Source organism: Leptodactylus fuscus, chromosome 6 (assembly GCF_031893055.1).
Source record: "Leptodactylus fuscus isolate aLepFus1 chromosome 6, aLepFus1.hap2, whole genome shotgun sequence".
Taxonomy (NCBI): Eukaryota; Metazoa; Chordata; class Amphibia; order Anura; family Leptodactylidae; genus Leptodactylus; species Leptodactylus fuscus.
Genome location: NC_134270.1, coordinates 177,603,717 through 177,620,408, shown reverse-complemented (window position 1 = coordinate 177,620,408; position 16,692 = coordinate 177,603,717). Strand labels below are relative to the sequence as shown.

The window sequence follows — 16,692 nt, the reverse complement described above, 5'->3', positions numbered from 1 at the left end:
AGTATAATGCCTCCATAGTGCCCCCACACAGTATAATGCCTCCAAAGTGCCCCCACCACACAGTATAATGCCTCCATAGTGCTCCCACACAGTATAATGCCTCCATAGTGCCCCCACAGAGTATAATGCCTCCATAGTGCTCCCACACAGTATAATGCCTCCATAGTGCCCCCACACAGTATAATGCCTCCATAGTGCTCCCACACAGTATAATGCCTCCATAGTGCCCCCACACAGTATAATGCCTCCATAGTGCTCCCACACAGTATAATGCCTCCATAGTGCCCCCACACAGTATAATGCCTCCATAGTGCTCCCACACAGTATAATGCCTCCATAGTGCCCCCAAACAGTATAATGCCTCCATAGTGCTCCCACACAGTATAATGCCTCCATAGTGCCCCCACACAGTATAATGCCTCCATAGTGCTCCCACACAGTATAATGCCTCCATAGTGCCCCCACACAGTATAATGCCTCCATAGTGCCTCCACACAGTATAATGCCTCCATAGTGCCCCCACACAGTATAATGCCTCCATAGTGTCCCCAGACAGTATAATGCCTCCATAGTGCCCACACACAGTATAATGCCTCCATAGTGTTCCCACACAGTATAATGCCTCCATAATGCCCCCACAAAGTATAATGCCTCCATAGTGTCCCCACACAGTATAATGCCTCCATAATGCCCCCACAAAGTATAATGCCTCCATAGTGCCCCCACACAGTATAATGCCTCCATAGTGCTCCCACACAGTATAATGCCTCCATAGTGTCCCCAGACAGTATAATGCCATCATAGTGCCCCCACACAGTATAATGCCTCCATAGTGTCCCCACACAGTATAATGCCTCCAAAGTGCCTCCACACAGTAATGTCTCCATAGTGCCCCCACACAGTATAATGCCTCCATAGTGCCCCCACACAGTATAATGCCTCCATAGTGCCTCCACACAGTATAATGCCTCCATAGTGCCCCCACACAGTATAATGCCTCCATAGTGTCCCCAGACAGTATAATGCCTCCATAGTGCCCACACACAGTATAATGCCTCCATAGTGTTCCCACACAGTATAATGCCTCCATAATGCCCCCACAAAGTATAATGCCTCCATAGTGTCCCCACACAGTATAATGCCTCCATAATGCCCCCACAAAGTATAATGCCTCCATAGTGCTCCCACACAGTATAATGCCTCCAAAGTGCCCCCACACAGTAATGTCTCCATAGTGCTCCCACACAGTATAATGCCTCCATAGTGTCCCCAGACAGTATAATGCCTCCATAGTGCCCCCACACAGTATAATGCCTCCATAGTGTCCCCAGACAGTATAATGCCTCCATAGTGCCCCCACACAGTATAATGCCTCCATAGTGCCCCCACAAAGTATAATGCCTCCATAGTGCCCCCACACAGTATAATGCCTCCATAGTGCCCCCACACAGTATAATGCCTCCATAGTGCTCCCACACAGTATAATGCCTCCATAGTGCTCCCACACAGTATAATGCCTCCATAGTGCCCCCACACAGTATAATGCCTCCATAGTGCCCCCACACAGTATAATGCCTCCATAGTGCCCCCACACAGTAAAATGCCTCCATAGTGTTCACACACAGTATAATGCCTCCATAATGCCCCCACAAAGTATAATGCCTCCATAATGCCCCCACACAGTATAATGCCTCCATAGTGCCCCCACACAGTATAATGCATCCATAGTGTTCCCACACAGTATAATGCCTCCATAATGCCCCCACAAAGTATAATGCCTTCAAAGTGTCCCCACACAGTATAATGCCTCCATAGTGCTCCCACACAGTATAATGCCTCCATAGTGTCCCCACACAGTATAATGCCTCCAAAGTGCCTCCACACAGTAATGTCTCCATAGTGCCCCCACACAGTATAATGCCTCCATAGTACCTCCACATAGTATAATGTCTCCATAGTGCCCCCAGACAGTATAGTGCCTCCAAAGTGTCCCCACACAGTATAATGCCTCCATAGTGCCCCTACATAGTATAATGTCTCCATAGTGCCCCCACACAGTATAATGCCTCCATAGTGCCCCCACATAGTATAATGCCTCCATAGTGCTCCCACACAGTATAATGCCTCCATAGTGCCCCCACACAGTATAATGCCTCCATAGTGCCCCCACACAGTATAATGCCTCCATAGTGCCCCCACACAGTATAATGTCTCCATAGTGTCCCCAGACAGTATAATGCCTCCATAGTGCCCCCACACAGTATAATGCCTCCATAGTGTTCCCACACAGTATAATGCCTCCATAATGCCCCCACAAAGTATAATGCCTTCAAAGTGTCCCCACACAGTATAATGCCTCCATAGTGCTCCTACACAGTATAATGCCTCCATAGTGTCCCCACACAGTATAATGCCTCCAAAGTGCCTCCACACAGTAATGTCTCCATAGTGCCCCCACACAGTATAATGCCTCCATAGTGTCCCCACACAGTATAATGCCTCCAAAGTGCCTCCACACAGTAATGTCTCCATAGTGCCCCCACACAGTATAATGCCTCCATAGTGCCCCCACACAGTATAATGCCTCCATAGTACCCCCACATAGTATAATGCCTCCATAGTGTCCCCACACAATATAATTCCTCCATAGTGCTCCCACACAGTATAATGCCTCCATAGTGCCCCCAGACAGTATAATGCCTCCAAAGTGTCCCCACACAGTATAATGCCTCCATAGTGCCCCCACACAGTATAATGCCTCCATAGTGCCCCTACATAGTATAATGCCTCCATAGTGTCCCCAGACAGTATAATGCCTCCATAGTGCCCCCACACAGTATAATGCCTCCATAGTGCCCCCACAGAGTATAATGCCTCCATAGTGCCCCCACACAGTATAATGCCTCCATAGTGCTCCCACACAGTATAATGCCTCCATAGTGCTCCCACACAGTATAATGCCTCCATAGTGCCCCCACACAGTATAATGCCTCCATAGTGCTCCCACACAGTATAATGCCTCCATAGTGCTCCCACACAGTATAATGCCTCCATAGTGCCCCCACACAGTATAATGCCTCCATAGTGCCCCCACACAGTATAATGCCTCCATAGTGCCCCCACACAGTATAATGCATCCATAGTGTTCCCACACAGTATAATGCCTCCATAATGCCCCCACAAAGTATAATGCCTTCAAAGTGTCCCCACACAGTATAATGCCTCCATAGTGCTCCCACACAGTATAATGCCTCCATAGTGTCCCCACACAGTATAATGCCTCCAAAGTGCCTCCACACAGTAATGTCTCCATAGTGCCCCCACACAGTATAATGCCTCCATAGTACCTCCACATAGTATAATGTCTCCATAGTGCCCCCAGACAGTATAGTGCCTCCAAAGTGTCCCCACACAGTATAATGCCTCCATAGTGCCCCTACATAGTATAATGTCTCCATAGTGCCCCCACACAGTATAATGCCTCCATAGTGCCCCCACATAGTATAATGCCTCCATAGTGCCCCCACACAGTATAATGCCTCCATAGTGCCCCCACACAGTATAATGTCTCCATAGTGTCCCCAGACAGTATAATGCCTCCATAGTGCCCCCACACAGTATAATGCCTCCATAGTGTTCCCACACAGTATAATGCCTCCATAATGCCCCCACAAAGTATAATGCCTTCAAAGTGTCCCCACACAGTATAATGCCTCCATAGTGCTCCTACACAGTATAATGCCTCCATAGTGTCCCCACACAGTATAATGCCTCCAAAGTGCCTCCACACAGTATAATGTCTCCATAGTGCCCCCACACAGTATAATGCCTCCATAGTGCCCCCACACAGTATAATGCCTCCATAGTACCCCCACATAGTATAATGCCTCCATAGTGTCCCCACACAATATAATTCCTCCATAGTGCTCCCACACAGTATAATGCCTCCATAGTGCCCCCAGACAGTATAATGCCTCCAAAGTGTCCCCACACAGTATAATGCCTCCATAGTGCCCCCACACAGTATAATGCCTCCATAGTGCCCCTACATAGTATAATGCCTCCATAGTGTCCCCAGACAGTATAATGCCTCCATAGTGCCCCCACACAGTATAATGCCTCCATAGTGCCCCCACACAGTATAATGCCTCCATAGTGTTCCCACACAGTATAATGCCTCCATAATGCCCCCACAAAGTATAATGCCTTCAAAGTGTCCCCACACAGTATAATGCCTCCATAGTGCTCCCACACAGTATAATGCCTCCATAGTGTCCCCACACAGTATAAAGCCTCCAAAGTGCCTCCACACAGTAATGTCTCCATAGTGCCCCCACACAGTATAATGCCTCCATAGTGCCCCCACACAGTATAATGCCTCCATAGTACCCCCACATAGTATAATGCCTCCATAGTACCCCCACATAGTATAATGCCTCCATAGTGCCCCCACACAATATAATTCCTCCATAGTGCTCCCACACAGTATAATGCCTCCATAGTGCCCCCAGACAGTATAATGCCTCCAAAGTGTCCCCACACAGTATAATGCCTCCATAGTGCCCCTACATAGTATAATGTCTCCATAGTGCCCCCATACAGTATAATGCCTCCATAGTGCCCCCACATAGTATAATGCCTCCATAGTGCCCCCACACAGTATAATGCCTCCATAATGCCCCCACACAGTATAATGCCTCCATAGTGCCCCCACACAGTATAATGCCTCCATAGTGCTCCCACACAGCATAATGCCTCCATAGTGCCCCCACACAGTATAATGCCTCCATAGTGCTCCCACACAGTATAATGCCTCCATAGTGCCCCCACACAGTATAATGCCTCCATAGTGCCCCCACACAGTATAATGCCTCCATAGTGCCCCCACACAGTAAAATGTCTCCATAGTGTCCCCAGACAGTATAATGCCTCCATAGTGCCCCCACACAGTATAATGCCTCCATAGTGTTCCCACACAGTATAATGCCTCCATAATGCCCCCACAAAGTATAATGCCTTCAAAGTGTCCCCACACAGTATAATGCCTCCATAGTGCTCCCACACAGTATAATGCCTCCATAGTGTCCCCACACAGTATAATGCCTCCAAAGTGCCTCCACACAGTAATGTCTCCATAGTGCCCCCACACAGTATAATGCCTCCATAGTGTCCCCACACAGTATAATGCCTCCAAAGTGCCTCCACACAGTAATGTCTCCATAGTGCCCCCACACAGTATAATGCCTCCATAGTGCCCCCACACAGTATAATGCCTCCATAGTACCCCCACATAGTATAATGCCTCCATAGTGCCCCCACACAATATAATTCCTCCATTGTGCTCCCACACAGTATAATGCCTCCATAGTGCCCCAGACAGTATAATGCCTCCAAAGTGTCCCCACACAGTATAATGCCTCCATAGTGCCCCCACACAGTATAATGCCTCCATAGTGCCCCTACATAGTATAATGCCTCCATAGTGTCCCCAGACAGTATAATGCCTCCATAGTGCTCCCACACAGTATAATGCCTCCATAGTGTTCCCACACAGTATAATGCCTCCATAATGCCCCCACAAAGTATAATGCCTTCAAAGTGTCCCCACACAGTATAATGCCTCCATAGTGCTCCCACACAGTATAATGCCTCCATAGTGTCCCCACACAGTATAATGCCTCCAAAGTGCCTCCACACAGTAATGTCTCCATAGTGCCCCCACACAGTATAATGCCTCCATAGTGCCCCCACACAGTATAATGCCTCCGTAGTACCCCCACATAGTATAATGCCTTCATAGTGCCCCCACACAATATTATTCCTCCATAGTGCTCCCACACAGTATAATGCCTCCATAGTGTCCCCACACAGTATAATGCCTCCATAGTGCTCCCACACAGTATAATGCCTCCATAGTGTCCCCACACAGTATAATGCCTCCAAAGTGCCTCCACACAGTAATGTCTCCATAGTGCCCCCACACAGTATAATGCCTCCATAGTGTCCCCACACAGTATAATGCCTCCAAAGTGCCTCCACACAGTAATGTCTCCATAGTGCCCCCACACAGTATAATGCCTCCATAGTGCCCCCACACAGTATAATGCCTCCATAGTACCCCCACATAGTATAATGCCTCCATAGTGCCCCCACACAATATAATTCCTCCATTGTGCTCCCACACAGTATAATGCCTCCATAGTGCCCCCAGACAGTATAATGCCTCCAAAGTGTCCCCACACAGTATAATGCCTCCATAGTGCCCCCACACAGTATAATGCCTCCATAGTGCCCCTACATAGTATAATGCCTCCATAGTGTCCCCAGACAGTATAATGCCTCCATAGTGCTCCCACACAGTATAATGCCTCCATAGTGTTCCCACACAGTATAATGCCTCCATAATGCCCCCACAAAGTATAATGCCTTCAAAGTGTCCCCACACAGTATAATGCCTCCATAGTGCTCCCACACAGTATAATGCCTCCATAGTGTCCCCACACAGTATAATGCCTCCAAAGTGCCTCCACACAGTAATGTCTCCATAGTGCCCCCACACAGTATAATGCCTCCATAGTGCCCCCACACAGTATAATGCCTCCGTAGTACCCCCACATAGTATAATGCCTTCATAGTGCCCCCACACAATATAATTCCTCCATAGTGCTCCCACACAGTATAATGCCTCCATAGTGCCCCCAGACAGTATAATGCCTCCAAAGTGTCCCCACACAGTATAATGCCTCCATAGTGCCCCTACATATTATAATGTCTCCATAGTGCCCCCACACAGTATAATGCCTCCATAGTGCCCCCACATAGTATAATGCCTCCATAGTGCTCCCACACAGTATAATGCCTCCATAGTGCCCCCACACAGTATAATGCCTCCATAGTGCTCCCACACAGTATAATGCCTCCATAGTGCCCCCACACAGTATAATGCCTTCATAGTGCCCCCACACAGTATAATGTCTCCATAGTGCCCCCACACAGTATAATGCCTCCATAGTGTTCCCACACAGTATAATGCCTCCATAGTGTTCCCACACAGTATAATGCCTCCATAATGCCCCCACAAAGTATAATGCCTTCAAAGTGTCCCCACACAGTATAATGCCTCCATAGTGCTCCCACACAGTATAATGTCTCCATAGTGCCCCCACACAGTATAATGCCTCCATAGTGTCCCCACACAGTATAATGCCTCCAAAGTGCCCCCACACAGTATAATGCCTCCATAGTGCCCCCACACAGTATAATGCCTCCATAGTGTCCCCACACAGTATAATGCCTCCATAGTGTCCCCACACAGTATAATGCCTCCATAGTGCCCCCACACAGTATAATGCCTCCATAGTACCCCCACATAGTATAATGCTTCCATAGTGCCCCCACACAATATAATTCCTCCATAGTGCCCCCACACAGTATAATGCCTCCATAGTGCCCCCACACAGTATAATGCCTCCATAGTGCCCCTACATAGTATAATGTCTCCATAGTGCCCCCACACAGTATAATGCCTCCATAGTGCCCCCACACAGTATAATGCCTCCATAGTGCCCCCACACAGTATAATGCCTCCATAGTGCCCCTACATAGTATAATGCCTCCATAGTGCCCCCACACAGTATAATGCCTCCATAGTGCCCCCACACAGTATAATGTCTCTATAGTGCCCCCACACAGTATAATGTCTCCATAGTGCCCCTACATAGTATAATGTCTCCATAGTGCCCCCACACAGTATAATGCCTCCATAGTGCCCCCACACAGTATAATGCCTCCATAGTGCTCCCACACAGTATAATGCCTCCATAGTGCCCCCAGACAGTATAATGCCTCCATAGTGCCCCCACACAGTATAATGCCTCCATAGTGCCCCCACACAGTATAATGCCTCCATAGTGCCCCTACATAGTATAATGTCTCCATAGTGCCCCCACACAGTATAATGCCTCCATAGTGCTCCCACACAGTATAATGCCTCCATAGTGCCCCCACACAGTATAATGCCTCCATAGTGCCCCCACACAGTATAATGTCTCTATAGTGCCCCCACACAGTATAATGTCTCCATAGTGCCCCTACATAGTATAATGTCTCCATAGTGCCCCCACACAGTATAATGCCTCCATAGTGCCCCCACACAGTATAATGCCTCCATAGTGCCCCTACATGGTATAATGCCTCCATAGTGCCCCCACACAGTATAATGCCTCCATAGTGCCCCCACACAGTATAATGTCTCTATAGTGCCCCTACATAGTATAATGCCTCCATAGTGCCATCACAAAGTATAATGCCTCCATACTGCCCCCACACAGTATAATGCCTCCATAGTGCCCCTACATAGTATAATGTCTCCATAGTGCCCCCACACAGTATAATGCCTCCATAGTGCTCCCACACAGTATAATGCCTCCATAGTGCCCCCACACAGTATAATGCCTCCATAGTGCCCCCACACAGTATAATGTCTCTGTAGTGCCCCCACACAGTATAATGTCTCCATAGTGCCCCCACACAGTATAATGCCTCCATAGTGCCCCTACATAGTATAATGTCTCCATAGTGCCCCCACACAGTATAATGCCTCCATAGTGCCCCCACACAGTATAATGCCTCCATAGTGCCCCTACATGGTATAATGCCTCCATACTGCCCCCACACAGTATAATGCCTCCATAGTGCCCCTACATGGTATAATGCCTCCATAGTGCCCCCACACAGTATAATGCCTCCATAGTGCCCCCACACAGTATAATGTCTCTATAGTGCCCCTACATAGTATAATGCCTCCATAGTGTCCCCACACAGTATAATGCCCCATTAGCGTCCCCACCAAGTAAACTGACACCCAGTATCCCTACACAGTATAATGCCCACCTTAGCATGCCCACACATTATAATGGCCCCAGAGTGACTTCCACACAATACAATGTGCTCCTGAATACCCCCACATTGTATAATACCCCTATCAGTGACAGTACAGAGACTTTATAGCATATCAGACACCAAAGCTAACAGCATTGACTGCTCGGGAATGGAGAGGGCTAGAGAAAAAAATCCAACTGTGCTGGAATCGGTGGAGCAGCAGCTATAGAAAGATGTAAGGAGCTGAAAGCCATGCTGGAGGGGGTGAAAGGTTTCTTTAACTGCAAAACATTTCCTTTTTAGGTTTTCTGTGGTTTCAAAACTAATTTCTGCTTTTGAATAAATGTCTCCAGTATTACAATTATAGTGCACAGCTAGTAAGCGCACACTGCGGCCGCCGCTTCCTTCTCTTTATATATAGAAATGGTTCTCAATCATTTCAAAACTAAATTCCGCTTTTGTACAAACAGTTTTCTCAGGAATCCTCAGCAGCGTCAGTGTCCGAAACCCCCCGAGAAGTGAAAGTGTCTTTATTGTAAGAAGCGAAGCCTTAATGTATCATCTTATATCAATGGAAGGATGGCACGAAAATAGATGCAAAGCAGTGGCCCCCATTTATTAGCCTTCTATCCCAGTCTTCTGCTGTACCAGGCATAAAAAGTAGCAACTTTTTGTGCAAAATGTAACTTTACCCCCCAAAATTGTGACTTTTTTGACTCTGTACTGCCTTTGCCATTCCGGTGTAAATAAGGGGGAAACATACAGCAAGTACGAGCTGCCTAACATTCCACCCCGGGCACACAGCCCAATAGAGGGCGCATATCATTATTGTCATATATACAGTGCACCCCCCGCCGTAGTGTTTCCAAGAGCAAAATCAATATCTATCTCCTATCTATCTATCTATCTATCTATCTATCTATCTATCTCCTATCTATCTATCTATCTATCTATCTATCTATCTATCTATCTCCTATCTATCTATCTATCTATCTATCTATCTATCTATCTATCTATCTTCTATCTATCTATCTATCTATCTATCTCCTATCTATCTATCTATCTATCTATCTATCTATCTATCTATCTATCTCCTATCTATCTATCTATCTATCTATCTCCTATCTATCTATCTATCTATCTATCTATCTCCTATCTATCTATCTATCTATCTATCTATCTATCTATCTATCTCCTATCTATCTATCTATCTATCTATCTATCTATCTATCTCCTATCTATCTATCTTCTATCTATCTATCTATCTATCTATCTATCTCCTATCTATCTATCTATCTATCTATCTCCTATCTATCTATCTATCTATCTATCTATCTATCTATCTCCTATCTATCTATCTATCTATCTATCTATCTATCTATCTCCTATCTATCTATCTATCTATCTATCTATCTATCTATCTATCATCTATCTATATCCTATCTATCTATCTATCTATCTATCTATCTATCTATCTCCTATCTATCTATCTATCTATCTATCTATCTATCTATCTATCTATCTATCTCCTATCTATCTATCTATCTATCTATCTATCTATCATCTATCTATATCCTATCTATCTATCTATCTATCTATCTATCTATCTATCTATCTATCTATCTCCTATCTATCTATCTATCTATCTATCTATCTATCTCCTATCTATCTATCTATCATCTATCTATCTATCTATCTATCTATCTATCTATCTATCTATCTCCTATCTATCTATCTATCTATCATCTATCTATCTATCTATCTATCTATCTATCTATCTATCTCTTATCTATCTATCTATCTATCTATCTATCTATCTATCTCTTATCTGTCTATCTATCTCTTATCTATCTATCTATCTATCTATCTATCTATCTATCTATCTATCTCCTATCTATCTATCTATCTATCTATCTATCTATCTCCTATCTATCTATCTATCTATCTATCTATCTATCTATCTATCTATCACAAAAAAACAGGCAGCATGTGAAAAAGTGTGGGTTCTTTATTGCACATAACATAACTTTTTAGTTTACACGCTGTAGCCCTTTTTGAGCAATGTGATGGTGATGATCGAAGATATTTAAGGGAACCCCAGCACGAACAGTGAACACAATATACAGTTACATAATATACAGTGACTAAGGTTGAGCGATAGGGATCATAAAACATAGTAACATAGTAGATAAAGATCGGATACCGATCGGCGATTGAATAAATTTCACTATCGCGATCGGGTTACGATCCTGCATAAAAAAGATTGGGAACGGAATTCCGATCCCAATCGCTCAACCGACTTACCTGCACAGAACCGCTGCCACTCCCCAGAGCTCCGGCCATTGTTCTCTCCTCTCCTCTCTCTCTTTGCATGCCGGCAGAGCGCTGTGCGCGCCCCCGCCTCCCTAGGTTAGTGCTGGGAGTAGGCAGGACTTTTTGTGTCTTAGGAGAGTGTGGGCGGGTACAGGAGGGGAGACGTGAGTGATGCACTCACATCTCCCTTCTCTGTACCTGCCCACACTCTCCTAAGCCACAACCCTATCTCTATCAACAAATATGTATTTATTGAAGCAAAATGCATCTAAATAATGCTGCTACATGGTGCCCACAAAAGTGAAAGCACACTACACGATTATACTAGTATGCTGGTGAGTAAATAATACCGTAATATTATATAATATCATACAGTATATGTCCAAACAATGTTACCATACAGTACCCTTATAGTAATAACATCATGTGAGCCTCAATAATCCAGTACAATTCAATAATGATAATACTACAATGAAATGTTCTACACAGTTCAGTCCCATTAATGTGACCACCTGTCAAAATCCAGAATAACCACCTTTGGCAGAGCGGACCGCTGCGAGACGTCCAGGAAGAGAGGGGATGTTGTGATTATGATCACTGGGATGTTGAGCCATGCCGACTCCAGTGCCGTGGCCAGCTGTGCTAGGTTACGCGGTTGAGCATCCATGGCGCGAACAACCCAATCGAGGTGGTCCCACAGATTCTCGATTGGGTTGAAGTTCTGGGGAATTTGCTGGCCAAGGGAGTACGGTAAACTCATCCTGGTGCTCCTCGAACCACACACGTACCCATGGTGGACAAGGGTGTGGAGGAGGTTATTGTTCATTGTTGATGGATTGCAATTTCTGAATAATGATAACGCCAACAGATTTGGACAAATGATCTGGGACAACTGTATATGAAGATCTTCTCAGGGTCTTCCATGTTAGATTGACCATCTACAGTCCTATCTTACCGGAATGAATCAAGACTCATCGAGACTCCGGCTGGCTGAAGTGAAGGCTTCATTAACAACTAACTCAATAAGGTCCAAGAGTGACTTTCTGAACATAAGCTTGAAGTTCTCCACAATGAATAGATACATTATAGGGGTGAAACAACTATTGATACAAGATAAAGAAATTGCTAAGACTTGCAACGTATTTAGGAGACTCTCTGGGAACCGCCCTTGTTCCACACTCATTCCATACCATGCGTGGTAGGGTGTCCAGGAGACAAGGAACGACACAACGGCAATGCAGATTATCCGGTAGGGTTTGGTGGACTTTACCAGTTTTTCTTTGCTTATTTTGAGGATGATTTTGAGATAAGTTATTGCAATAATTGCAAAAGGAATGATCAAACCCAAAAATAACCGGGTCGTGAACATAATCCACTTTACTTGTTGCTCATCCCACCGTCCCGAAAGGCCATAGTCATTGTAACAGATGGTAATATTATTGTCATATTTGATTTGTCGGAAGGCAAGATAAGGGGAGGTGAACAAAAGAGCCAAAATCCACAAGAAGAGGCAGATGAGAGAAGCCTTTTTTGGGTTCATGTAACTTCGGTACCAGATGGGGTAATAAACCAGGCAGTAGCGGTCGATGCTGATCACCGTGAGGGCAAATACAACCAAATACATGCTCAGCGAGATCAAGGAATTGATCACTTTGCACATAAATAGTCCAAATATCCAATATGGCTTCATGATAACATATGCAGTTAAAAACGGGATGGAGAGGGTGAACATGAGATTGCCGGAAATAAGATGAAAAAACCAAGTCGTGTTTATAGTTTTTCTCATCCTGAAGCCGAGAACCCAGAGATATAAAGTATTCATGACCAATCCAAAGACGAAGGTGAAGAGCAAAAACACCGCTGAGGTCAGCTTGAAGGCTGAGAAGGTCTGGTGGAAGAGTCCATCACTTGTGTTGAGATGTAAACTTGCCGAAACGTTGGGGGGCGCCATTTCCTAAAAGGCAAATGAGACATCGATTAATATACGTTTTGTTAAGTATGATATAAGGATCATATTACAGACAAGATTGAGCCTTTCTTGAGATTTCAGGATCGGGATCGGAATTGTGATCGTGAAATTTGCTCGATCGCTGATCGGGATCCGATCTTTCCCAATCCCGATCACTCAACCCTAATTGTATATCATATATACGGTAGGGTTGAGCCAATCTTGATATTTCAAAATCCAATTTTCGACCATTTTCCAGCCGATCCCAATCGTGAAATTTGCTCGATCGCTGATCGGGAACCGATATTTCCCGATCCCGACCGCTCAATCCTAATTGCAGATTTTCTTTGCTTTGTGAACATTGTATCCAAAGCCAAGGGATTGTCCGTATCACAAAAATATGTCTAGTTTCTTCCAGTGCAACACCTGACTGCTTCAATGAAGGGAATGGGAATGAGTTGCTATACAATACAAAACCCGTGGACAGATGTGGTGCTGTTTTTGGAGTATGGTAGCCATGTTTTTTTTATAATCTTGGACAACTTTTTTTAGCTGCTTTCCTGGTGTAGAGCCAAAACAGTTTGGCTGATCTTTTACACCTCCGGTGGTACAGCTGACATAGATAGACTGGAAACCTGTGACCTGTTTTTAAGTGGATTGGGTTTTACGTTTTTTTGGGGTATTCAAGTGGACCCGAAGAACGGAAACCTAAGCTCAGGTGTGAGCCTAGCGTTAGATCTTTTCCTCATGCAATGTTTTTGAAACTACTTCCATCTTTCAGGTTTTCTGCAAAGACTTTGCATCTCGACTGCCTTGCAGATATCTCTTCCTTGGACGTTCCTTTTGAGACTACTTACATCTCTTTGGTCTCAGGCTTTGTTTCCTAAGAGACTATTGACGTTTCTTAGGATTTAGGCTCAGACTTTACTTTACAAAGTTCTCAGGACTCTTCAGGCAGACATTTCAAAATTGCTGAAGTCTTGATCTCTTTCTTGTGCATTAATTTCGGGACTACTTATTTTGGACTTATTCTTTAGGCAATGTTTTTGAAACTACATACACAGGTACATACATTCATACATACATATACATGCACATACACAGCAGCCATTATTGGGTTATTTCACTGGAATCCTGTCATAAGACAGGCTTGCACATTCCAGTGAGCGCCCTCTATTGGTTTGCAATACTGAGGCAGCAAACTGTCTTCCCAATTACATCATGGAAGGCAGATTTGCATATTCTTCTCACAGTTACATACAGACATACATACATATACATGCACACATACACTGTTACATACATACATACATACATACACACATATATACATTCATACATATACATACACACATACACACTTACATACAGACATATACATACACATGTACATACATTCTTACATATACATACACATATACATGCACACATACACAGTTACATCCTATTAATATTATAAATGTGAAAGTTTGTGAGTTTGGATGTTTGTGGGTTTGTGTGTTTGGATGTTCGGATGTTTGTTCCTCAATCACGCAAAACCCGCTCGACCGATTTGGCTGAAATTTTCCACAAACATAGTTAATACACCCGATTGAGCAATAGGCTACTTTTCATCACAATAGCGCACATACGTTTGTGCCAGGACCCCCACAAAACCCAAACTCACACCACCATCTCTGCAATCTCACACACTTTGGACCATAGCAAGCCCCAAAATTCATATTGCCCTCTACAGCCTCGCCCCTAACCCCACACAATCACATATACAGATACTTTACCACTTTGCCCCTCACCTTAACGATACTCCAGGAGGCTCTCTTTAATGCTCCGGAGCAGCCATGTTTGCCGACCCCCACCGCTCTGACAATCCGCGACACCGCCCACCCATGTCAATACCCCTAGGAAGTCTAATAAATGAAAAAAAAAAAGTTTAAAAAAAAGTAAAAAAAAATATAAAAACAAATAAAAAGGATTAAAAATTCAAATCACCCCCCTTTCCCTAGAACACATATAAAAGTAGTTAAAAACTGTGAAACATATACATGTTAGGTATATCCACGTCCGAAATCGCTCGCTCTACAAAGCTATACAAATATTTTTCCTGTTCGGTAAACGCCGTAGCGGGAAAAATGGTCAAAAGTGCCAAACCGCCGTTTTTTCACTCTTTTGATTCTGATAAAAATTTGAATAAAAAGTGATCAAAGCAATAACATTTCCCGAAAATGGTAGAACTAAAAAGTACACCCAACCCCGCAAAAAAAGACGCCCTATACATCCCCGTACACGGACGTATAAAAAAGTTACGGCTGTCGGAATATGACGACTTTTCCCAAAAAAATGTTTTAGCAGAGTTTTGGATTTTTTAAAGGGGTCAAAATGTAAATAAAACCATATAAATTTGGTATCCCCGGAATCGTAACTAAACACAGAATACAGGGGACATGTCATTTTGGTTGCACAGTGAACGCCGTAAAACCAAAGCCCCTAAGAATGTCGCAGAAATGCATTTTTTTGTCAAATCCACCCCATTCAGAATTTTTTCCCTGCTTCCCAGTACATTATATAGAATAAATAATGGTGGCATCATGAAGAAAAATTTGTCCCAGAACAATTAAGACCTCATATGGCTCTGGGAGCGGAGAAATAAAAAGGTTATGGGGTTTAGAAGGAGGGGAGTCAAAAATGAAAAACCAAAATCAAAAATGCCATCGACGGGAAAGGGTTAACTTCAAATACTTCTGTCCCAAAGTCACTATGTAAAGTTTCTCACAACACCGTATATATAGCGGCTCAAATACAAAGTAACTGCAACACAAAAGTCTCACGTATTCTCTGAATTACAGCAAAAACAAGATACAAAGTTACATTTCATATCCCATACCTTATACACAGTACAAAAACCTTACCCGCGCCTGTATATACCCACTGCTACAATCACCGCAGACGAAGTCGCGGGTACCAGCTAGTACAGACATATAGACATATACATACACAAACACATACATTCTTACATATACATACACATATACATGCACACATACATACATTCATACATATACATACACATATACACAGTTACATACAATCATACATACATACATATACATGCACACATACAAACATACATTCATACATATACATACACATATACATGCACACATACATACGTATACATACAATCATACATACATACATTCATACATATACATACACATATACATGCACACACAGAGATACATCTGTTATATGTCTTTCCTATGATTTCTTTCTTCCGAGACTACTTCCATTTCTCTTCCACGCGCTCTAGACTACTTAAACCTTTCAGGTTTTTCTCCAAGCAATATTGTTGAAGCCACACACAGACGTCTTAGATTCCTTCTTTAGTCTTACTTTCTTCCTGACATTCTGATCTAGACTTCTTACATTGTTCACATTTCTTTGCAGTCATTACTAGTGAAGCTACTTTTGGTTTCCTTGGGCATTGCTTTAGAGAATATTTTCATCTTGTAAATCTCTTCCCCAGTCATCTCCTTTGAAGCTCCTTCCATGTC

At 44.0% G+C, this 16,692-nt stretch overlaps 1 protein-coding gene across 1 annotated transcript; it reads right to left on the bottom strand.

Annotated features, from left to right (window-relative positions):
- Positions 1-12,157: 12,157 nt before the first annotated feature.
- Positions 12,158-13,144, bottom strand: LOC142209181 (putative G-protein coupled receptor 33). The gene has a single exon (XM_075278114.1). The coding sequence runs from the start codon at positions 13,142-13,144 to the stop codon at positions 12,158-12,160; it is 987 nt and encodes a 328-aa protein (XP_075134215.1).
- Positions 13,145-16,692: the final 3,548 nt, after the last annotated feature.

What these genes read in the sequence shown, in the direction of transcription:
- LOC142209181 (XM_075278114.1), bottom strand. Translation starts at nt 13,144, where the DNA reads ATGGCGCCCCCCAACGTTTCGGCAAGTTTACATCTCAACACAAGTGAT.